The sequence below is a fragment of the Protopterus annectens genome, chromosome 5.part0, assembly GCF_019279795.1.
Source record: "Protopterus annectens isolate FY-2018-M chromosome 5.part0, PAN1.0, whole genome shotgun sequence".
Taxonomy (NCBI): domain Eukaryota; kingdom Metazoa; phylum Chordata; order Ceratodontiformes; family Protopteridae; genus Protopterus; species Protopterus annectens.
The window spans coordinates 1,525,179,397-1,525,204,396 of NC_056735.1; the positions used below are offsets into that span (position 1 = coordinate 1,525,179,397).

General features: G+C 36.8%; 1 protein-coding gene across 1 annotated transcript in view; it reads left to right on the plus strand.

The window, feature by feature from the left end:
- Positions 1–25,000, plus strand: part of MYO16 (myosin XVI) — a 2,679,924-nt gene that overhangs the window by 2,233,964 nt on the left and 420,960 nt on the right. The window contains exons 30-31 of the mRNA XM_044071347.1: positions 18,731–18,977; positions 21,104–21,411. Of these exons, the coding sequence (XP_043927282.1) occupies positions 18,731–18,977; positions 21,104–21,411 (555 nt within the window). The remainder of the gene's footprint in view (positions 1–18,730; positions 18,978–21,103; positions 21,412–25,000) is intronic.

Below are 25,000 nucleotides of genomic sequence, written 5' to 3' on the forward strand. Positions count from 1 at the left end.
ACTAGGTAAGAACTTTATCAATGGACAGTGTCAGAGACTGTGAGTAATAATCATTTATATCACTTACGCCAGAGACTGGCTTCAGCTATTAGTCAGTTTGCAGTCCATATTGGTTGGAATGCTACCTTTGAGACCAAATTGTCACTCAGGAAGGTATTCAAACTTTGCTCTATTAATGCCTGTTTTTTTTTTCATTGTGATAATCAGTTTCTGGTGCAGTTTAATACTGAAATCATTATAAATAGAATGGTGCCAATGGCTGGTGCCTGGACATGGCTTCTTGGCTTTACAGGATCCCAGTCAAGTGATCAACTAATTAATAGTGGCTGCTTTATGTTTAATTTGGTGGTGGGGCTGTAGTAAGTGTCCTCACATTCTTATGTGCCTTGGGTGGGAGACCCATGGATTTCTCTAATTTCAAGTGCCTACACTGGTGTCTGAATAAGGGCATAGCACTATTCAGGGACTTACAGTGCATAAAAGCTTACATAGTTTAGCAAGTCTCAGAATTATGTGCCCTCCTATAGGCCTATGTACCATGTACTTTGAGGTGTAAGGCAGCAGATTAAAGACTACTTTGGGTTTACCTTAGAAGTTAAATATGATTGCTTTGTGCCCACTGTGGATTTAAGAGGCCATTTTTTTATTTTAACATGTCACCCTTAAGGATAATTTTGTAATGTTAAATGATAAACTTTTGATCATTTAGGTTTGACCTTGACCATCTAAATTACACACAGCAATTCAGAAAGGCATTATTTTATCATGGGGGATTGTCATTGGTATTTAATGCTAGATAGAATTGAATCAGCATATTGCTTCATTATCTGATATTCTGTCAATGTCCTGATATGACTGTTTAGAAGGAGAAGCTGACTTCCTGCCTGATTATAAGCAAATGGCACATTTTAGAATGCAGCTGATATTGTTTTAATTGGAAGGTGAGTTCATAGGTTCATAGGGTCATAGGTGTTTACTAGGCTAACGACCACAAGGGTCTTTTTAAGGTTAGCCATGCATCCCATTTCTCTGACAAGTTCAGATACTATTGATGAATGTAAGCATGGGCCTGCAAGATGAAAAATTTACAGGTTGCCTCTGTCCATTAGAGACATAGGTGCCAAGCCAGTGATGAATTTCCAGTTTTTCATCCAATTGTCCAAGTTGCACTTGAATTGAGTTAGGGAGGAAATCTGCTTCACATGGATGAGGAGCCTGTTCCATACATACCTGTCTCTCCAGCAGGTCCTGTTTATATCACAGATAAGGTTTACGTCTTTAGAACAGGTAATTCTGGTGCTGTTTGTTATGTGGATATGCAGGAGGTCCATCAGAGTGGGGTCTGACAATGCCCTGTATGCCAGGCATAGATCTTCCCTCAAAAGCCTATAGGAGACCGAATAAAGAGATAGGGCCTTGAGGAGATCTGCATAAGATGTATTACTTATGCCCTGTATTCTTTTAGTGAGGAACCTCTGTGGACATTCCAATTTTTGGATATGCCTGGTTAGGTACATACCAAAGAGGACATTGTACTCAATGATAGGTCTGATGAATGCTGAATGCAGTGGAACAATGACTTCCTTGGATTTAGATGTCATATGTTTGTTTATAAGTTGGGCAACATAGAATGATTTCCTCACCACTGTAGACACATGGTGATCAAAGGATAGATTACTATCTATGTGTGTCCCTAAGTACCTGACTACTGGGTCAACTCTAAGGGGTGTGTTGTCAATATGATAGTTGGCAGGGATGGATTACTTCCCAAAGGATACTATTATGCATTTCTCTGCATTTAGTTTTAGTCCATGGCTCTGGCACCAGTCGTTTGTCAGTGTCAGCCCCTCCTGGAGAACATTTGTGTCAGTGTGAGATTCAATGACAGCTCCTAATTTGCAATCATCTGCAAATTTAGTCAGCCAGAGACCACAGACATTGCCCTTGACTTCTGAGAAGTAAATGTCAAAAAGGAGCGGTCCAAGGACTGATCCCTGAGGGGTCTATATCATGATGTTGAATGATAAAAAGAGCAAATGCTCTTTTATCAATCACTAAAAACTGAAAGCAGTAAATGTCAAACACACAGAACAGCAATTTTTTTTCCCAGGGGAAAAAAAAATCACAGCTCCGTAAAAAACAAAAAACAAACAAAAAAACCCCACAAATCTAAACACAAAATAAAATGGGGGGTTTTGCCACCCACACCCCCCCCTACTGAAATATACCAACTCTGAGATTGCACCACAGTGGAGGAAATGGCAAAGTCCCAAAAATGGCCCAGCAATTTTTTTTCCCTAGGAAAAAAATCGCTGTTTCATGTGTTCTGCATTCAGTGCTTTCAACTTTTGGTGTTTGATAAAAGAGTATTCAGTCTTTTTATCATTTGACTTCATAATATAGAGCCATCCCTGAGGTGCTCCACTTTTGACTGGCCTCTTTGTAGAGGTGGACTCCCCGATTCTAACTTCCTGGGTCCTGTCCCTGAGCCAGTTGGCTGTCCACTGGGTGACAAATGGGTCTGTACCTAACCTCTTGAGTTTGTCAACAATACCCGAGTGGGGTATTGTGTCAAATGCCTTGGCCAGGTCAAGGTAGGCAGTGTGAACAACTTTGCCCTCATCCATTGCTTTGGTGACCTTCTCAGAAACATCTACCATGTTCAGTAGGCATGACCTGCCCTTGATGAAACCAAACTTGGTTGTGTCCAGTGTCTGAAGGTTTACTATATTTCTGTTGATCATCTTCGTGATAATTCTTTCCATGGCTTTACATATAAGACTAGTGTGACATATGAGTCTGTAGTTTCCAGGATCTGAAAATGGCCCACCTTTATGCAGAGGGATGATTGTTGCGTTTCTCCATTCGTAACGCATAAAGACTGTTTGGAGGCTACAGTTAAATAGTAATTCCAGAAGCCCTAATAGGTCATGTTTCATGCTATTAAGAAGGCACCCTGGGATATTGTCTGGACCCATTGATGCAGTGTTCTTGGTCTTAGAGAAAGAATTAAGGACCCTTATCATAGTGATAGTAGGGGGAGTTATATTTGATGATATTTATCGAGGGAAGGTTGAAGGGGAGAGAGGGGGAAAGTTGGAGGTGAATTTATCAGCCAGGAGGTTTGCTATATTTTCTGCCAAAGTATAGATGGCTCCATTTACAATGAGCTCTGCACACAACTGTGTTTTGCCTTGAGGTCGCGGACATAGCTAAAGAATGCTTTGTGGTTGTCCTTGGCCTGCGAGGCCAAACTTACCTCAAATATGGCTTTGGCAGACTTTATTTGTCCTCTAAGATGTTTATTTAGTTTGATGAGAGTGCTTTTATCCTGCTGGGTGCTGCACCTCCTAAATTTTCCTCGATTTTGTGATTCCACCAGGATGGCTGTTTCAACTCAAAAGGTGCTTCAACAAAGTATCAGTTTAAGGGTGTGCACACTTATGCAACCAGCTTATTGTACATTTTTTTATTTTTAATATTTTTTCCCCTAACAGATTTGTTTGTTTTTCAATTGAATTGTACAGGTTATAGGTCACATTAAAGGTGGGAAAAGTTCTGAATTGATTTATTATGGTCTCATTTTATTTATATCACAAAAAAATGACATTTTAACAGGGGTGTGTACACTTCTTTTTTTCTCTGTATAAGTAATAACAGAATAGTTCTGACAACGTAGAAAAAACTGTGTATACATTCCAGTGGACAAGCACAATGCAATGCAGAATGAAGTAGAGTGTCATGTACAGTATATAAATTAGTTTCTAAAGTGGACCGATCTTCAGTGAATTTTGAGACATGAGAATAGACTTAGAAAGGAGCTAGGTTAAGTGATATGTCCTGTGTTAAAGCAGGAGCATTTGATATGGATGAAGAAGTAATTTTTAAGTTATATTCTAAAGTTGGCATAAGTGCTAATTTCCTTAATGCCGATGGGGAGAGAGTGCCAAAGAATGTGTGCCTGAGAGGACAAAGCATTCGCAGTGCTGCTGAGTTTCATTCTGTGGGTAATAACAGTTATTGTGGCTTGCTATTAGTGTCGCACGTTGTATGAGTAGGTTTTTCAATGAAGTTTAGCTGCAAGGAGAGTAAATGTGTGGAATTGGAGTAGTTTGTAGAATTGGGATCCTAAACGTAGGTTAGATCTTTGTTTTATCGATGGCCATTTGGCTTTTTCTAGGGTGCTGCAATGATGCTCACAGGGAGGTGAGTTGTTCATGAATCAACAGATCCTGTTAGAGATCTGGAGTGTGACAATGTTTTTCTTGGATCTTTTTTGGCCCAGAATAGGAAGAAGTTTATTTTGGCTATCATTTTGTATAAATAGAAATGGAAGTTAAGTGAATGATCAAGTCTTAGTCTTAGGTATTTGAAGGTGCAGGTTGTCACTATGGAATGTTTGTGTAGGTTAAAGATAGTTAAAGAGTCTGATGCTTGGTGAATTTTCTGTGGCGTTCCAAAAAGCATAGTTTTGGTCTTGCTGGGGTTGAAAAGTAGTTTGTGCTCTATGAGCCATTAGTGGAGCTCAGTAAATGACCATGTCATCAGCATAGTGGATAAGTGGAAGATGGGGGAGGTCACAAGGGGGTTTTGCTAATGAATATGGAGAACAGCAGTGGGACAAGAATTGATCCTTCTGGTATACATTCAGTAAGAGATGCAAATTCTGATTGTGAGGATCCTATTTTAAATCTTAAGTGTTTGTCAGTGAGGAAGTTTTTAATCCAAGGAGAGGAATCTGGGCTAATACCAGTTTCATTTAGATTGTTTTGGAGAAGATAGAGGTCAATGAGGTCAAATGCCTTTGTCAGGTCTATAAATAGGGCATCTGTAATGATACCATTATCAGATTTTAGCAGAATGTTATCAGTTAGGGACCAGAGTGCTATTATAGTACTTAATCCAGAATAGAATCCATGGTGTTTGGAGGATATCAGGTGGTACTGCCGCATATAGAGAGAGTTAGGTATAGACTATCAATTCAATAAGTTTACCCTGAATTGGCAGGATGAGTATTTGATGGAAATGTGAGGTATTCTTTGTGTTGGTTTGATTTGGGAGGGGTTTAATTAGAGCAGATTTCCAAATATGTAGTATGATGTTTTGTGTGAAACTTAGATTCTATATGTGAGTGACAGGAAGACATAGCTACTTTCTGTAGTGCTATATGAAACAGGGGTTTATACTGTCACATCCAAGAGACGTATCAGTGAAAATATTTTCAAGTAGAATAGAGACATATTTGGGACATATGCATTTGAAGCAGAAGAAGGGGGTGAATGGTGGCTTTCTGGAGTTTTTTTTTATCACAGATTGCTGAATTGTTTAACAAACTCTTCTGGAGAAAGTTTTGCTCTACCACATTGAATGGTGTTTGTGGAGAGGGTACCATGAGGAGGTTTTCTTCCTGTAAGTCGGTTACCGTCTTTCCAAAAGTGTGTTTGGGGGTAATGTAAGAGGGTAATTTGTCTTATGTACATCTTGGCTAAGTTATGTAAGACTATAAAGGAGGTGTGGTAGTCAGTTGTGGGAGTCTGTTTCCATTTTTGCCATGCTCCATCCCTTAGAGTTAAAAAGATGCTTATAACCATTCAGTTTAGGTGGGCTTCTAAAGCCTGTGGATAAGTAGTATCTTAGGATCATGTAAAAAGAGTATATCATTCCAATTGTGGGCTGAGATAAAGGTTCTGAGTTTGTTTATATATAATCAATACTGGTGGTAGCTTTAGAAGATGGTTGACAAATGTAAAGGTGATTGGGCAGTGGTTGTATAGTGACAGTGGCAGTATATTTATGTTGCTGACGGAGTTTGATATGTTAGTAATAATCAGGTCAAATGTGGAGTGTTTGGAGGATGTCAGGTTAGTTCTTGTTGATTCCTTTATGAGTTGAAAGAGGCCTGAGTTTGCTAGGAAAGTACCCATATCAAATGAGAGATAATTAAGAGTAAAGTCACCTAGCATGATTATGTTATTATTTTGTGGACAGTTAAGGGTTGTTAGTGATTTGATTTTATTTACAGAGGCAGGGGATAGTAGGTAGGTTGTTGCAATCACTAGTGACTTGCCTTTGTGAATTGGAAGTTTTAGGATACTCCAGTTAGGGCCGTAGCCTGAGGAAGAGTTTCCTTGGGCAATGGCTTATGTTTTTAGCTTATTTATGTACAAAATTAGATTGACTCCACCTGATCATTTGCTTATTTAGCATCATTGACATACTTGTTGTAGGTTAGAAAGTGATGGAGGTTTGGGCAGTCTTTTTTGACCCAGGATTCTGTGAATGCTAGAATGTCTGCATTGTGCTGGGAAATAAAACTACTTATATGTTTTAGGTTGTTTCTCATATGGTGTGCATTGAGGAGGGCACAGGCCAGCATAGAAAGGGAGTAGTTCTGATTTTGAGGAAAAGAAGTTGTCAGGCCTGGGGTGTGTTCAATGTTACTCTTAAGAAAGAATATAACATTTATGGAGGATAGTCTGAATGAGGTCTTTGGTGTTTTAGGCAGAGAGGTAAATGTTTCTGAGTCTTATTAGTCATATAGAAGAGGGATCCTGATGGGGTGACCTGTGGAATAGGTTTGGTCTGATTACTGGTTGGTTGTGGTGGTAGTTTGTTGGTGAGAAAGTTATGGATGTAGGGATAATACATAGTGATATGATCATTGGTTGTGTAACGGTTTTATAAAGATGTTTGCTATTGGTATTAGGGGGTGGGGGAGATGAAGAGGAAAGGAGGAGGTATGGCAGAGTAAGTTGTGGAAAGAGGAACATACTTCTTATTGGATGTATGTTATGTATGTACAGGAAGTTTTAAGTGGCAGTTAAAATTCCCAGTAATATTGTAGTACTGATTCTGTGGGTAGTGAGATAAGAGGGTATGTGGTTTTGTGGTAGTGTCTTTTTAAAAGGTGTGTCTTGAGAGTGTAGCAGTAAGTGGAGATCAGAGCAAATAAGATAGGTAGTCTGGGAAGTGGCTGCAGAATTTGTTGTGGAAGGGTAGCAGTATGGGACACAACTCCCACTGTGTGGAAATTAATCAGTTAAGGCATGTGTCTAGGGGTGAGCTCAAAAAGGGTAGGTACAAATGCATGAGTTGTTCAGAAATGAGAGCATGGATGAAAAGAGGCAATGCCAATAATTGTATTACAGTAAAGCAGTGTAAATTGTTCCATTACTTTAATGGGGGTAGAATCACTCTAAAGAGAATGTACGTATTGAGACAAGTGTTTTGAAAGGAAGAGTCAAATAAAGAGTAGCCACAGAAACACCGCATAACTTTGCATAGTTATAAAAGGGAAAAAGTCGAAGTGTGAGGCAATAAGCACAGTTGGCAGGATATGTGGGAAATGCACCTTAATGTTTTCTGTTTTTGCTTGCTTTTCCCTTTCCTTTGCTAGGGTGCCTGTGTGAAGTGTTTGGGTAGAATCCATTTTAGAGATGATGTTGGTTTGTGAGGACTGACTCAGGTGGCTTGACAAATAAGTGAAATACCTTAACTTAACCTTACTTCGACCCCACCTCCTCTATCTTGTACTTACCTAGACTCAGTTGTAAATTTATACTGTACACAGTCAAATATGCTACTTTCTTTCAATTGTAAACTTTGAAACTATATTGTTTGTGCTAAATCTTGTTAGTTTTGTATTTTCCTATTTGTTCCATTCACTATACCTACTATGTATTACTCAGATTTAATGTTTCTATCTTACTGTGAATTTATGTATGTAATTACCATGGAGCTTTTTTCCTCGGGTCTCCACTGTAAATGGGCTTCTGGCTCGGTTGGACTAACCCGGTTAACAAATGTCAAATAAATAAATAAATAAATTAAGGTTTTCTCTTATTGATTACTTTCCTTTTGTAAGGTGCCTGAGCGATGTGTTTGGGTAGAATCCACTACATAACTGATGTCTGTTTACAGAGTGTGGACAGACCCAGGTAGCTTGATAAGGAAGTGAAATACCTTAAGGTCTTCTCTTTTTGTTTCTTTTTCCTTTCAAGGTGCATGTGTGAAATGTTTGAATAGAATCCAGTGCACAGATGATGTTGGTTTACAGTGTGAGTACAGATCCAGGTAACTTGACAAAGAATTGAAACACTTAAGGTCATCTCTTTTCGCTTGTTTTTTCTTTGCTAAGGTGCCTGTGTGAAGTGCTTGTGTACAATTCACTGTACAGATAATGTTGGTTTAGAGTGTGAGGACTGAACCAGGTAGCTTAACAAAAAAGTGAAATATCTTAAGTTTTTCTCTTTTTACTTGCTTTTCCTTTCCTAATGAGCCTGGGAGAATTGATTTCATAGAATCCACTGCACTGCTGATGTTGGTTTACAGTGTGAGGACAGACCCAGGTAACTTGACAAAGAAGTTAGTTTCTATATCTGCAAGCAGATAGGAAGTACCATGGCAGACTTGTTGGGTGGAAGAGACAGACTTCTTGGTTACTAGAGTGGTATTAGCTGAATGTGCTCTATTGTCCATCCTGGAATGTCATGATGTAGTCATACCAGTGGATCATTCCAGGATCCTCCATTAAGGTCGAGTGTTTGCTTCATTTTAATCTTCTTCTTAAGGGTAGCAAAAAGCTTCCTTTCCCATGGAACTTTCAGTTTACCTCTTTGTAAAGAAGATAGATTATGTAACCCACACATATTTTTTTTCCTTTTTAAATGAGATGGATGAAAAGGTGACCAATGCAGATGTTGGGAAGTAAAGCCTCCATTCCATTTTTCTACCCATTTGGGATATAGCTTAGAGTTACTACACAGAGAGCCTGAGTTTCTTATCTGTAAATAATTGATTTTGACTTAATAGGCAGTTGAACTTTTGTTTTGTTGTTGTAAAGTCAGGATTTATTTCCTATTGCAGCCACATCTTTATTAAAATACAATGTGATCAGTCATAGTTTATGTCAAAGGTACTTTGCCAAGGTATGTTATTGGTATTATTTAAGGAACTATCAGGATACTAGACCTTACGGTACTGTATATTTTTACAACAGATCCACCCTCACTTTGCTGAAAAACTTTATTGTACAGCACCCCTTGATTTGTAATTCCTGCTTGGATTTCATTATCCCTTGCCTTTGTAAGTGTGCTGTTATTTTAGTTTTTTGAGGTATGAAGGTTGGTTCATTAAATATCAGTGGGTTGTAAAATCCAGGTAAAAGAAACAGAATAATATCTAAAAAGAAAAAAATTCAAAAGCTGAATTGCTCATTTACAAAAAACACTCATTTATCATTGCATGAGTATTTTATGTTGAGTAGTTTTAGCACTAAACTGATAGATGCTGTCTGATATAAATCTATGAAAAAGAAGAGGATGAACATTTTGACAGCTAAAAAGGCTGATATAAAACCTGAATAGTTTTTTATCAATTTATTTTTTATAAAGCATTGATTTGTTGTAACATACAGTCACATTAAAAATTAAATACAGTACTATCCAAGGAATGTTAACAATATACACCTTGAACAGTTCTACCTATTACTTTTCATAACCAGTTAAACTTATAACAAAAATCAAGCTTTCTATTTCTAAGTTAAACAATTTCTGATATCTGTAGCTTTCATGCATAATTTTTCAGAATTTGTCCAGACATTGCTACTTAAGTGAATGTTTTCTCTCTTAACCCTTGTATTGCTATTATCTCAAACTTTTTAATATCCTGCATAATTTCTATAACCATGCCATTATTCAAAGAGTATTTTGTTTTCCATGATCTTGTAATCCATTTATTTTTCATTAGTAGCATCAAGTACGTCAACTTCCTTTTATATTCACCCATATTAATACCTGGACTCTAAGTATAAATATTGCCTTATCCATCCCAAAGTTAAAGTCCTTGCTAGTAAACACTGCATTTGCATGTTAAAGTTTGATAATAACTCACAATCCAAAAAAAAAAAATTACAATTATAATTTGTTCCCCATCACTCCTACAACAATTGTGTGATGCCCTTGTAAAGATAATATTTATCTTTTCTGGTGTATAAATATACATTTCCACCCCCAAATTCTAAAACATCTCAATTTTGTTGTACAATTTCAGAACGTGACATATTATTTCCCAGTGTTGTTCAGAAGTGTAAATCCCTAACCTCTTTACCCAGTCACATGTTATTCCATTCACTATGGCTTGGCAATTCGAAAATAAGATGTTATACTGCCTACTTACAATTACCCTTGGCTGAGGTGCCTTCTGTGCACAGTCTGCATGTTCTCCTTGTGGTCACGTGGGTTTCGTCCGGGTGCTCCGGTTTCCTCCCACATCCCAAAGACATGCTGTAGGTGGATTGGACACTCTAAATTGGTCCTAGGCGTGAGTGTGTGCATGTGTGTGCCTTCTGTGGAAGGTCAGGCACTGGGCTGGCAACTCAACACCGTAAAAATCTCCACTGCCAATCATGAGCAGACAGGTGATCTGCTGTGGCGACCCCTAACCGGGAAAAGCAGAAAGAAGAAGAAGCAGAAGAAGAAGATACTCCCTACTTACATGTGATGAAATCTGCATATCAGGAGGTTTTGATTTGCATATATATATTCTATTAGCTGTGGAACCTCCCCTTTAATTGACAGCTGTAGTTTTATGTTGCTGTAGCATTTCAGTTACCCCATGAATGGTAAATAATGCTCAATCTGTAAGTTAAATTGAGTTTTTGCTTCATCCTATGTTAGTAGGTATGCATTTGGGCTCAGCTGTTCCCAAAATAATGGTAACCTTCCTTCCATCCCAACCAGTTTATGTCTCTGTCCCTTAATACTCTGATTCTATTATAATTGCTGTCAGTTCCTTCTCAGTTCTTTAAGACTTCCTCCACAGACCTAGATCACATGATTTTCAGGAATCAGTTTAAGTAATGGCAGTAGCATACATAGTATTCAACCTATTCTTCTATTATATACCTTCCTATGTAATTAATCCAAAAAATGAAGCCTTTTTCAGAACTCCTATTTCAAAGAGGATTCTAAATTTCTTTGTGAAATTACATCCCCAGTGGAATATTATTCCTCAGACTGATAATTTGTTGTATATACACTGTTGTAATATGTTTGGCTCTGTTTTTTCACTCATACACACTGTTTGGAACTGTCAGTACATTTTCAAGTTTTTAATTAAATAATTAATATATTAAGCATTATTTGTATTTATCGGTTTTAACCACATGACTACAGTATGTTCCTTTATATTGTGTGGTTTATGTGATTACTGCAGTTCTGATGAAGTCTTGATGTAAGACGGAAGCACTTGACTGCTGTTTTTGCTCAATAAATCTTTGGTGGTTGCTACTAGCTGTGGGGTTTATACTGGACTTGTGTGGTCCCTGGGCTTCCATCAGTTTTTTTTTTTACTATCAAATGTACTTCACCTTCCCCCAAGGCATCTATAGTACATTATATTTTCAATGATCAATGATTTGATATGGGTTCCACTGTAGGTTACAGTATATGTTCGTCACACACAGTATAAAATGTCATAGCTCGAATCATTTATCATAGCCCACCAGACCCCTACGCTGATATGAAAAATAAATCCAGACTTTAAAACAAATAAAATGCAAGTTGCTATTGCTATTGTCAGAAAAACTCCTCCCTTTTTAGGCATCAGAATTGTACTCTCATAAAACCTCTAAGTGTCGGTGTTTAAATTTCTATTCTAGTCTTCTAGTTGGCATATTTACACAAGCTTTTCTAGTGCACCTTAATACTGTTATTGGTTAGTACAAACATTTCAAGATGCACAGAAAAACTCAAGTAGATTATTCCTTTTGTTCAACAAGCCACACATAGATGACACCTGATTTAGCTCAGTGTATGTGGTGGATTTAAGTGAATGCTCTCTCCCTTGCCCTGGCATTGTCTGTCTGTTTAAATAAGAACCACATTTAAGGTGAACAGAGGAACCGTTGTCTTCAATAGAATCTAGATGTGTGATGTATCTCTGTTTCTTTACTTTAATAGTTTTCTTCTACCTTGACACTACCATTGTGTCAGGCCTTCCATGTTCCACTTTAGACAAGAAAATTGCTGCCTTGCTGTACAGCTGCAGTTCTCCAAATCCTTCACTATTCTACTTTTAAGCATTACCCTAGTAGCCTTGCTTGTAGAAATTAACTTGAACCCGTTTCTAGTCCCTCTCCCTTTTGAAGATCGAAGATGAATCTGAAGCAACTTCCCTTCTTCCTTCTGATATGACTGATAACAGGTCCAGGTTATAGCTGCTTCCTTGTACTACACTCATCTCAGTGATAAATCTGCCCTGTTTCCTTGATGAGGATCACTGGAAGATTTCCTTATCCTGACCTGGTCTTCTTTGAGGTGGTATATGTTGGATATGAATGAATCCTGCCTTCCTTGCTGTTATGGTGTCTGTCATTTAGAGGAAGAACCCCTTTTATGTGTTCAAGTAGAACTGCCCTCTTAACTAGAATGTAGATTTGTTGGGTCTGCTCACTCTCTAGCTGATATTCCTTCACTACGTCTATGCCTTCATTGGTTTTATGCTCCTTTCCTTGATTCAACATGGTCTTATTGTTTATTATCTGCTGCAGAGCTGCCACTCTCCAAATGCTTCACTGTTCTAGGTATACAGCTTGACACCACTCCTCACAAAATTTGCACCTGCTGCTTATTCTCTTTCCTTTTTGGAGTTCAGAATTCTGTCTGGGACAATTTCCTATTTCCCCCTCTCATGTCAGTGACTAATGATATACTCTGTAGAAGGTTCTCCTTCTCATGCTGATATCTGAGCCACTTCTGCCCCTCTATGCCCATGCTGAGGATCATGGGAAGACTTCATAACCTGGACTAGACTTCTTTGAAGAAGTCATGCGTGTCCTGCGTGGAACATTTACAATGGCCATTATCCAGCAGCACTACCAGGAAAACAAGGCAAGCTTAAATCCATTCGCATCCTTGCATTCAGTCTCAACTGCCAAATCAGTCCACGAACTTCCAGCAAGTTGTTTAAAGAACCACCCCAAACATCAACTGAACTTGTTCAATCACAAGGAAAATAAACTTCTTGAAATCTTTACAAAGCTCACTATGCCTGTATAAGCTATTATTGTCATTCTTTTAATGAATATTGTATAGGTGTCCATATAGACATCTTCTTAAGGTGCAGGTCATTTTTCCTATGTAAAATGCTGGAGACGATGTGCAGTCTGCAATATGCATCGCTTCAGTAGAATAACATGAAAAACAGCCTTTCGGTTGAATATCCATTTTATAATTCACATTTTTTATCACTGATTTACTTGATATACTTTCACAATATTTGCAGCATCAGCTCTTAAAAGTGTAATTTTGTTTGAATTGTCACTGTTATTACTTTCTATTGTATTCTTAATATTAGATATTCTTTTATATGCAAAAAAGGATGGTCTCCTATAACTTTATTTGCTAACTCATCTTATCAAAAAATATTCCAATGACAGCCAACAGTGGCTTTAATTTCTTTTTTGCTACATGGGATTTTAAACACCATAGAATGTGTTAAATTTGGTGTCACTAAATGGCACCTTCTATGTGAAAATGTCTCTATCTGATTCTCACCACCAAATAAAGCTGGATAGCAGGAACTTCTTTTATTAATAAGTGTTGATGTCTGTTCAGCAAGATTCTCTGTATAATATCTCTGTAGAAATAAATATTTCCAAAAAATAATTACAAAATATATCACCATCTATTGTCAGTCTCAACATACAGATCATCTGACCCTTGATGATACCCAGTTTCTGATGAAATTGGTCACAGCTGTTGAAATGTAACCATCCATTAGAAAATATAGATTTTCTATATATTCTTGACATGAATCACTCTTCACTATGATCATTATATGGGGTAATATTCAAGAAATCAGTAGATTCACTAGATGCCTTATTCATGAATTAAAAAAAAAGAACAACTCATCAAGTTCTACTTTACTGCCATTCCATCCCAAAAGTATATCATCTAAAAATCTGTAGTACAACTTAACATGACTGTTAAATTTTGAATTGAACACAGAGTTTAATTCCCTATATGTCAATATTAGATTTGCATAGATAAGGGCTGCTGATGTCCTCTGGTGACTTCATTGATTTGATGGTACTATTCATTATAAAAATACTAATAATTGTTTAATAATACTACCTCCATAATTTCCTCCACAAGGACTAAATCTGTTTCACTTTGTTCCAGGCAAAATAATGAAATAAATAAACACAGAAGCACATTACCATATCCTTTCCCATTTTAATAAAACTGTGTTATCAAAGGATGGGGAGAAAGCCGCACCCATTGCCACCCAGGAGATCTGTTTAAAATATTACGATGTGGTATTTAAATTGGACTATTTTCAGCATTGCAAGAGCTACTGCCACTTTTTGGATGAAAATTGTTTTTATTTGGTCAGGTACTTTACACCAAATGGAGATATTCGTAACCGAACTGGATAAATTGACAGATTTTCTTAGATTTTCATCCCACATCAAAAAGCACAAGATACAGTTTTTAGATGTTGAACTTTTGAAGAATAGTGATGGCACATTAGATACATATATATATCATAAACCTACATATTGCAATTCATTTCTGCATTTCATGAGTTGCCATCCTTTTCACCAAAAGAAAGGTGTTCTAAAAAGCCAATGTGCAAAAATGTCTAGGTTAACATCAAACAATGACGAGTGCTCCAGACAGTTGGAGTTATTAAGAAACATGTTTTTGGATCATGGATATCTTGTGGAGTTGGTTGTGAAGATCAAAGAAGAAATCTGTAAAGCTGTTTTCAGATATGAGAATCAAACCGTGCACCTTGTGATTGAAAGGCATACACCTTAACTACTGTACCACTTGGCCTTATGCAGAGAGCTAAAAAGTATGCTCAAATTATACATCATGGTTTAAGTACCAATGAAACTAACAGAGGTGAACAAAGGAATATATGTAATCAGAATTTCATCCATTCATTTGTCCTTGGATGCAGCAGACATCAGGAATTTTATATTAAAAAACTGGCCATTAGTACAGATGAAACTGACTTTAAAGGTCACTTCATTAGTATGCCTTCTTGCACCTTTAAGAACCATTCAGACATCAAGGAAATTCTAGAGAGACCAGATAAAAAACATGCACTGGAAGCTTTGAGACATTGAAATGTGGCTGGTGCAAAGAATGCATGTATATAGAAAATAATATGGCGGGACCCAGTTAGAAGATAGCTTACTAGAGGCAAATATTTATGCTACACATTTACAGTTGCTTTTCTTGCCCAGTGTCAGTTATACACAGCCTTTTATATAGGCAAGACTAACAATTCACTTTGTGTCTGTTGGCTTTTCCCGGGTAGGGGTCGCCACAGCAGAACTCTGGTCCGCTAATGATTGGCAGTTGATTTTTATGTACCGGCTTGCCAGGCCTGACACACAACCTTCAACAAAGGTACGCCCATTCATGCATGTCTCCACGCAGAAGACGCTCTAGCTGAGAATCGAACCGGACAGCGTCTTACTGTGAGGCAACAACGCTACCGCAGCACCACCACCGCAGGTATTAATTCACTTAATAAACATATTTATCTGCATTTGTATAGCACTAAAAAAAAAACCAACAAAAATGCCCCATCAAGGCATGCAATAAGTTGCAAACATGTTTCTGTGTTTACATTTTCCATTCTATATTTATCTGCATTTGTATAGCACTAAAAAAAAAAAACAACAAAAATGGCCCATCAAGGCATGCAATAAGTTGCAAACATGTTTCTGTGTTTACATTTTCCATTCTTGAAAGGATTACACATGAAAACAACAAAGAGGACTGGCAGAATTTAGTATTGCATAAAGAATTATAATGGCAGTTATAGGGTTGCCACCTTTTCAAATGCCCAAAGTGGGACATTTTTGGTACAAATGTCAGATTTTGCAGCGTGAAACATACCCACAGCCAGTACACAGGACAGAACTTCACTTTTTTTGCTTAAATAAAGGTTTATTCTTGTAGCATTTTAGTTGCTTATTCTGTTTCTTATAACATTTAGGTGTTTCGGATACAGAATAACTGTTTTATGCAACTATTACATGAAATATAGGAAATAATTTTGTCCTAAAATCTCAGGACATTTTCCATTTTTTCAATTTTTTGCAGGACACAACTGCCCAAAGAGGGACTGTCCCTCGCAAAGTGGGACAGGTGTTAACCTTACGCAGTTATGGTTGGATGTTATGAGTGTACCAGGTTTAAATGAAGCAGTATCTATTACTAGTAAACTGAAATATAAGGCTTCTAAACTTTAAGTTTTGACTGACATTTTAAAATGACTTTTTCTGCATCCTATTTATTTAGAATATTCAGTAGCAGAACACTTTTTTTACTTTCAAAGTGGATCTTTTAATATTTTCTTGTTTGACTTGTTGACAGTGGTTTTCAGTGTTACAAAGTTTTACTATTGTTTTTAAACAGTGCATGTTATTTTTAAATAGCACCGATCACTGTAAGAATTTTGGCAGTCTTTTTTGATACATTGTTACATACTTCCTGTTTGTTACACACTTCCTGTTTGATACAAAAAGGGGCTGTTTTAGAGTGTTCTCATGAAGTTATGTCCTTTTTAGATCTTTTTATATCTTGCTGAAGATGTATAGAATAAGTTAGATGAAAGAGCTAATATTTTAAATGTTTTTTCAATAAAAGTTATACTCAGAACTGTTTGGCTGTCCTGATAATTTTGGTTTTTGGATTTCACTTGGTTTACGATCTGCTGTGTCTACTTTTGCTCTTTGGTTTATATTTGAGTTCATTTGTTTCAAAAAGCAAATCTGAATGAATATTTGTGTTGAATAAGTTTATTTCAACTAAAACAGTGTTGATCTTGTGTATTATTGCCCTGAACATGAATTGCATCACTTTGAGCCTAGTTCTGTCAAAAAATCAAACAATTCATGTTCCAAGTTACTATAGTCATTATGGCCATTTGGATATTTAAAAACCTGCAACCCTTTTGGAACATGCTTCCTTTTAATGATTTTTTTTCAAAAAAGAATTATGCAGTTGTAGAGACCTGTACTTGAATAATTTGGATTCGTAATCAATTAACTGTTGGTTAAAAGTCTTACCGGTCTTAGGAGCAGTAGATGTTGAACCAAACAAAAGAGTTTTATCCAGCCATGAGCCACATGCAATGAATTTGTCTCCACCACTGTATAATTGTTCATCTAAATTTCTTTACAAGTTTGTTAATTTCTATGGCATCAGCTGTTTTGTAAGCCGTCCACGTCTTCGTTGCATAACTGCATAGAATGATCAATGATCTGCTGAATCAGTTGACGACTTATTTCTTGAACTAGTACGGTCAAATTGCCCACTAACATAGCAAAATCATGCGATTTGCTGATTCCTCTCCTGAGCTAGAGAAACAGTCAACGATAAAAGTATTGAGTATCCTCTGGACGCTTGTATTTGCTTACTGTGGAGGTCTAGCAGCAGCATGAGTAACCATTTTTAGAAAGCAGGCATCTGGAAGTCAGCTCCTGTAGCTACATGTACATTGAATGGTCATTCGTAGTGCACATTTAAACCACAAATGAACACACAAAATGTGGGTGGAAGCATTAAAGTGGGTTAAATGATATCTGCATACAGCAGGATCTGTACTGGGATGCCTATATCCTGCTGCTATTGCTGAGATATAATGGATGCGGCTGGCGTGGCCAGTTCAAAATTAGGTAATTGGGGAAACTGGCTCAGCATGAAAAGATAAATGAAAAATATTGACTAAATCAATATTTTATATGTTTCTGCATAAAATATATGGTGCTTTGAAAATTTGGTGGTACTTAGCTATAATTCAGCTATTTGCCATTTTTAACATTTATGTTGTCTTAGTCAAGACAAGAGACTAATATTTTCTAAATATAAAAATGTTAACATTTATTAGTTTTTCCCAGTTCTTTAACATTGGGGAATAAAGGCCTGACTATAACCCAGTTGTAATGAGTTCGCTTAATGGCTCAAGTAGCGGAAAAGCTTGTCAGGTGAGGCCGTGTATGAGCAGCAGGATGACGGATGAGTTCTCCTTAGGAGAAGGGACTGTTGGTACAGTGGCTGTTTCACTTAATGAAAGCAGAGGCATGCCTGTGGTACAACTGTAATAGGCAACATGGGCCTGTCTTGCCATGCTGGGGTATAGTAGGCCCTTGCTGTGACGTGGTAGCCCATGTCGGCAACTAAGGTGTGGGGTTAGGGTTTGAAAAAGAAAAATGCCTTAATGGCTGACTGAATGATGACCTTAATGATTGGTTCTTTTCAAGTGAAGAATAAATTGGATGATTGATTGTGGAGATCTAATGGTTAGTAAATGAGGCATAGAAATGCAACGAGTAGCATTGTCACCATACAGGAAGAGCTTCTCCTGTTTACTTCTCAAATGGGGTGCCTTATGTATGGGGTCTGCATGTCATCCCTATTGTCATGTGTGTTCTTTCTGAGTGATCTGGTTTCCTCCCATATTCCAAAGACATGCTGTAGGAACTCACAGCTAAAACATTTTAAAAACATTGTCATCAAATGCAAAAACTTAAGAATAAATGTAATTAGTTATGCCATTGAGTTTCTGTTTATTTCTTGCACATTACTTAAGGATATTGGCAGCCAACATTCATATGAACAGCTTTTTAGATAAAGGCACAAATATAGTTTTGCATTACCAATACTTGGCCTTTGTTGCGCTTATATTTATTCTTTTACTGCAGTTATAAGAGGATTTCTCGCTCGTCAACGGTTACTGCAGAAGATAAACAACAAACAGCAAGAGCTCACCTCCATCAAAGGATTTCTGCAGAATGTGGAGGATATGGGACTTGAAACATATGATGCTTTGGTAATTCAGAATGCTTCAGACATAGCTAGAGAAAACGATCGGATGCGTAATGAGCCAAACAATGGTTATCGAAAGGAAAGGCACGATACTGTAAATAAAGAGGAAGAAGGATCCCAAAGGTAACCATGATTCTGCTTTAACTGATCTTAATTGGCATGTTTTGTAATAGCGGAACAAAATGTTTTTATACCATCTACACATCATTACTGTCACTTTTTCCTAACTGGTAACAAAGAAAACACAAAACATTTTGATTATACCCCTGGCAGGCATACATGGCACTTGGCTTTCCAAAAAGGACAGTCACTCAAATTAAAAGTGCTTAGCAATCACAGGTGTTTCACTCGTATTAGCATGACTAAACTCTCAACTACATGCGTATGTTTGACAAATAGTGTTGGTCTGAAAATTAAGACCTTTGCATAATACTTCATTCATGTGTATAATAAATAAGTGGGCATAATCATTAATCATTAGGTACAATAATTAATATGTTACTGTAATAATTAGGGCCTGAGGTATAATAATTCATAATTAATCCTTGAGTATTATAATAATAACTAATATGTTGATGTATTAATTAATCCTTGGGTATAGCAGTAATTACTCTTTGGGTATAATAATTGAACATTAGATACAGTCATCTTAACATATCAGTGAAAAGTGCAAAAATGTAAGACAGATATGAATATTACAATGTATTCTATTTATTTTAAAATGTTGTACTTTTATACAAAAGCACCAATGATAGCATTTACAAATCAAGCTGTATGTACTGCTACATGTGGCAACTTGCAACTAGAAAACACAAATACAGAATGAAAATTACTATAAAAATGCAATTGTTTCAGTAGCAAACATGCAGTTCAGCCTTTTCCAGATAAAGAAATGGGAAGTGCCTCTGGTGAAATGCCAGCTGTTCTCTACATCGTAAGCAACAGCATCCATTTATCACCTGCTGCAATAATAAATTACCTACTCCCAAAATATGCACAAAAATGTTCAAGACAGTAACTTAATATTGAAAGAGAAATGCACATTGACTTTATCAGCTTTTGCAATTCCTGTTATGACATCAAAAAGAAATCCCTTCATAAGAAAGCCTGTAATTAAACACTGCGGTGAAAACAAATTACCCACTGAGTACAAGGCTTTCATCTTCAGCTGTTTCATTTACTTCGTGGGCATATGGCAGGGTAGCACCCTTTTGGTTCTGAAGCTCATCTGACATGCAGATAAAATGCATTTAAACAGTAAGAGCTTGATTTTTATCCACTTTTACACACCAATGGATGTACAGACAGCTTCTGGTATGTATGCAGCCAGTTCCTACAAAATGCTTTTTTTATCAGCACGAAAAAATACATGCTGACTTGTGTGGATTAAGGTTTGATTTTTTTTTGTTCCTTTTTACAATGCATTCCTTTTCATGCAGTATACCCTGCTGTTTCATTTGACGTGTGTATGGCAGATGTGTTTAATTGTTGAAATGATTCTGTCCATCTAGAAGGAGGAGGAGCTTTTGCTTTTACAGCACAACACCTGTATGTGTGTGTGTGTGTGTGTGTGTGTGTGTGTGTGTGTGTGTGTGTATGTGCGTGTGCACGCACCCGCATGTATGTGTAATGCATGTAAGACTATCAAAAATATCTTTTAGCACTAATCTAACTATATATCTGTCTGTCTATCTGTCTATCTATCTTTCTATCTATCTATCTATCTATCTATCTATCTATCTATCTATCTATCTATTATATTCAAAGTCCAGTTAGCTGTTATAAAAATCCTAAAAATGAAATACAGTGCCTGTTTACAACTCTAGTATGCTAAAACCTAGTGTTAATTTAACATCAGATGTTTATACATGCTTTTTATAAAACTGTGATACAGTTTTGATGTTTGCTGCATTTTGTAAGATGTTTTCCTTACTCTCATTATGTGGACTGGATTTCTTAATTTTTAACTCACATTGACAACCTCATTATAGGTGCTTTATGTGGTTACCAGCTGTTAGACTCAAAATATATGAAACCAGTATAGAATTGCTTTGGGGGAATACATTTGATTTTCCTAAAATACGAAGCAGCTAGAAACTGAAGATTTATCTGGATTTATGATGCTGAAGATTATTTTGCATATTTCTTTACAGAGGAGTAGGGGAGCTGAGTATTTGCATCAGCTGAGTCTTGGTTGTTGTTTAGCAGCAATGTGTCCTGATGCCTTTATTTTATTTTATTTTTTTCAGGTTGGAGGACAAAGGTGGAAAAATCTTAGAAGACGGCTTTGGGGGTTGTAAAACACCGAGACACTTTTACTCTAGCTCTGTCCCTATTCCCATGGCAGTGGATGGCTTGGTACATTCTGTGACTGGTTCATCCATCAGATCCCCCTCTCTGCATTCAGTGTTTAGTATGGATGACAGCAGCAACTTGCCATCACCAAGGAAACAGCCTCCGCCCAAACCAAAAAGAGATCCTAATACACGACTGAGTGCTTCATATGAGGCTGTCAGTGCTTGCCTGTCTGCAGCATCAAAGGAAACCACAGATGAAGGTCAGGCATAAAATGCTGACTTGCATAAAATCATTACTTTGTCATTTAGCTGTTGAACCACTGATTCTGCTTCAGACACAGGAGTACTATAAGTCTTGAGGTATCATGCAGTGATAATTAAAACAGTGACTGATTGCCACCAGTTGTCTTCATATATTTTTATCTGTGCAGAATCCAGACAGCAGTTATCTTTTATAGTACTCATGTCAGATGAGAACTGCATACATGTACAGGAGTCTGTAAACATTTTTGTATACTGTTAACCCTTTTCTGCTCTCATATTTAGCCTTAATGGTAAGATTTTGTGAACGGCTAACTCAGCTGTCAGACCTTCCAAAGCTTAGATTATAGAAACGTCTGAATTTCACACCATTATTTTAAAATGCTTAAGGTGCAGTTTTCATAACTGCTACAGTTGTCTATGGATTAAAAATTAAACCAGTAGTCAAGCAAAACATGTCTTAGTAATTTAGCAGATAAATGCACTATTTTCCTGTCCAAAAATGAGACTATTTAACAGTGAATATTCTGGCCGCAGTCCATCAGTGATGTTACAACAGTATAGCACTTGCAGTGCCAGTGAACTAAGGTGATAAACACAGTCTGGTGTTTGGAAGTGCAGAAGAAGGGGGCTTGAGATACTGTTATGAAACATCACAATGTCTTTGCATATTGCATACCGTTTTATGTAGCTATATCTGTCTATAAATATATATGCATATACATATGTATGTGTGTGTATGTGTGTGTGTGTGTGTGTGTATGTATAGTTTGTTAAAAATGCAATTCCACTAAGTGCAACTGTCTCTTTACAAGGATGACCTGGGAGCACTTGTGTGGATATTCATTTATTTATTTATTCATTTATGTCTGTTCATGTAGTACACAGATAGAAACTAACAGACTTAGACAAGGGGGTATAAGCTTTACCCCTATGTGCTATATTGCCAGATGTAATACCAAAAATAGAGAAAACAATCAGAAAGTCTAATTTACTGGTTCTCCTGTAGCATAGCTCTCAACTGTTACTGATTTTTCAGAATATTCCTGATTCTGCCTCAGATTTTCGTCTTGTCCTTCATAAAATGTTTAATTTTTAATACATTGTATAGGTTACAGTGAGTCAGAATGCCTGACATAGAGTCTTACTTCTTATTGTTCAGAAAAATGCATGCTGACGCAAAACCTGTTTTCTATTAATCTTTTAAGTGAATTAGTGTATTTAAGAATTGTCCCTTATTTATAGCCTTTACCCCCATCGAATTTTGGATTTGTTTCAGATTCTTAAGCATTGAATATAGGCAGCAGTCATTAGAGCAGGTGCTTCAGAAAAGTGAAGTTGAAAGGGAGCCCCAGGATAAGCAATAGGGAGTATGCCTCAGAGAACTGGGAGTGATTTGCAGGAGTGACCTGTGGTCTGTAGCCCTTCAAGCCTAAACAGAGGAACAGACTAATGAAAATCAAACAACTAAACTTAAGGTGTCTTTAGCTCTTTGCAAGACAGAAGATGTGTTTATAAATAGGAACTCTTCTATACAATGTTCAGATATACTCTCTGGCTCAATGGATGTTCCCAAAGTGCATTCATTAAATGGGTAACTAATCAGTATATAATTGGCTTTATTAGAATGTTATAATAAAGAAGGCTAATCCGTGCAAGCAATATGATGTGAAACTAAACTGCTAACCCAGCCATCAGCATTAATGGTTTTTGCTCATGGTGCCAACTGATAGCTAGCTAAGGACATCATTGACAATAGTACCTTAGATTTTAAGGATCTAGTGAAATGAGTACCTCTTATGAGATGGGCCAACTTTCTTCAAGATCACTGAAAAAAACCCCTCCAGATATGAGCTGCATGTTTTCCAGATTAACTGTAACATGACAAACTGGAGGTAATGTAGTTATAAACCAGGCAGTGATATCAAATTAGAGGCTTAGATTTGCTAGGAGCCAGACCACTCACCAATGGAGTCCTTTGTGTGCTGTTATACTAAGCAGTTTCATAGTAATATTATTTTTCTTACATTATGTGCTTGTTTTCCAACATCAACTTTTCTGCCAGCACAAGTGTAATGAATGCAGCGACAACCCCCCCCAAAAAGTTGCACTTAGACTACTTAGCACTGTTATTTGTTAGATTTTGTTTGTTGTTGTTGTTGCATAGCTGAACTGCACAGTGATTTTAAGGGAACAAGTACCAGCCTTTAACTCACCCTTAGTACTGTTCTTTCTAGGTTTCCCAATGTTCATTTGAACTACAGCAGAATCAATTGCACATTTCCAAATTTTCAATAAAGAAAAGTATAGCTGCACAAGTATTAACATGAACATTATTTTTTGCAGTGGATAGCTCCCTTCCACACCTCCTACATGGGGGAATTTGCCCCTCCTAACTTATATATACCAATTCCTTGATAGCACTATAGTGACAAAGTGGACAAAAAACACCACAAGTGCACCACTGACTCACTCAATGCAATACTGAAAATTTGGTAAAAAAGCCACTCATGTGACTGGGCCTGACTGGTATGTATGTATCTATCTATATATATATATATATATATATATATATATATATACGTGTATGTGTATGTATATATATATATATATATATATATATATATATATATATATATATATATGGGATCCGGACATATGCTTGACTAGTGTATGTCCGAATCACAAAATATCGAGTACACAAACACGAAAGTGCTTAACATCGAAAATTGCTTCTGTGTATGTGTGCCTGTTATGTAGATCAGAATACAGTGCGGGTAAGGGAAAATTCCCTTTTCCCCACTGTAGTGCGATCTCGAAGTGAGAATATTAAAGTAAGGAGGATGTGGGGGGTGCAGGGGGGTGATGCCCCCCTGCAGAAATGTAGACTTTTTTTTTGAACTACACATACACGGAAGCGCTTTTCAATGTTAAGCGCGTTCGTGTATGTGTGTTCGATGTTTTGTGATTTGGACACATGCTAGTCGAGCATGTGTCCTAGACCCATATATATATATATATATATATATATATATATATATATATATATATATATATATATAGTTATTAGCAGGATTTTGTGAGGTATCACATCTTACAAAGTACATGGTTGTTATTAGAATTTCTGATATGTTGAGCCTCTGAAAAGCTTAGTAAATTTTGAATAGGAAAAAAAAGCACCATATATAAAAAGGTGTGACATGCCATAGGTGTCTTTTGAATGCCTGAAGGTTGTAATTGCTTTTGTAACCTCAAAATGGCAAGAGCTTAAGTGAGAATACTGGTAATACATATTAATGAATTCACTTCAGTACATAGAAATATTTCTCTACTCCAAAGGGCCATGACCACAAGCAGTGTTTGTAGATGGATAGCAATGTAGATAGATAGACAGATAGATAGACAGATGCATAGATACAGAGGTATGCATATAAAAGAAGAACATCTGTCTGCCTGTGCGTGTGTGTGTGTGTGTGTGTGTGTGTGTGTGTGTGTGTGTGTGTGTGTGTGTATATATATATATATATATATATATATATATATATATATATATATATATATATATATATATATATATATATATATATA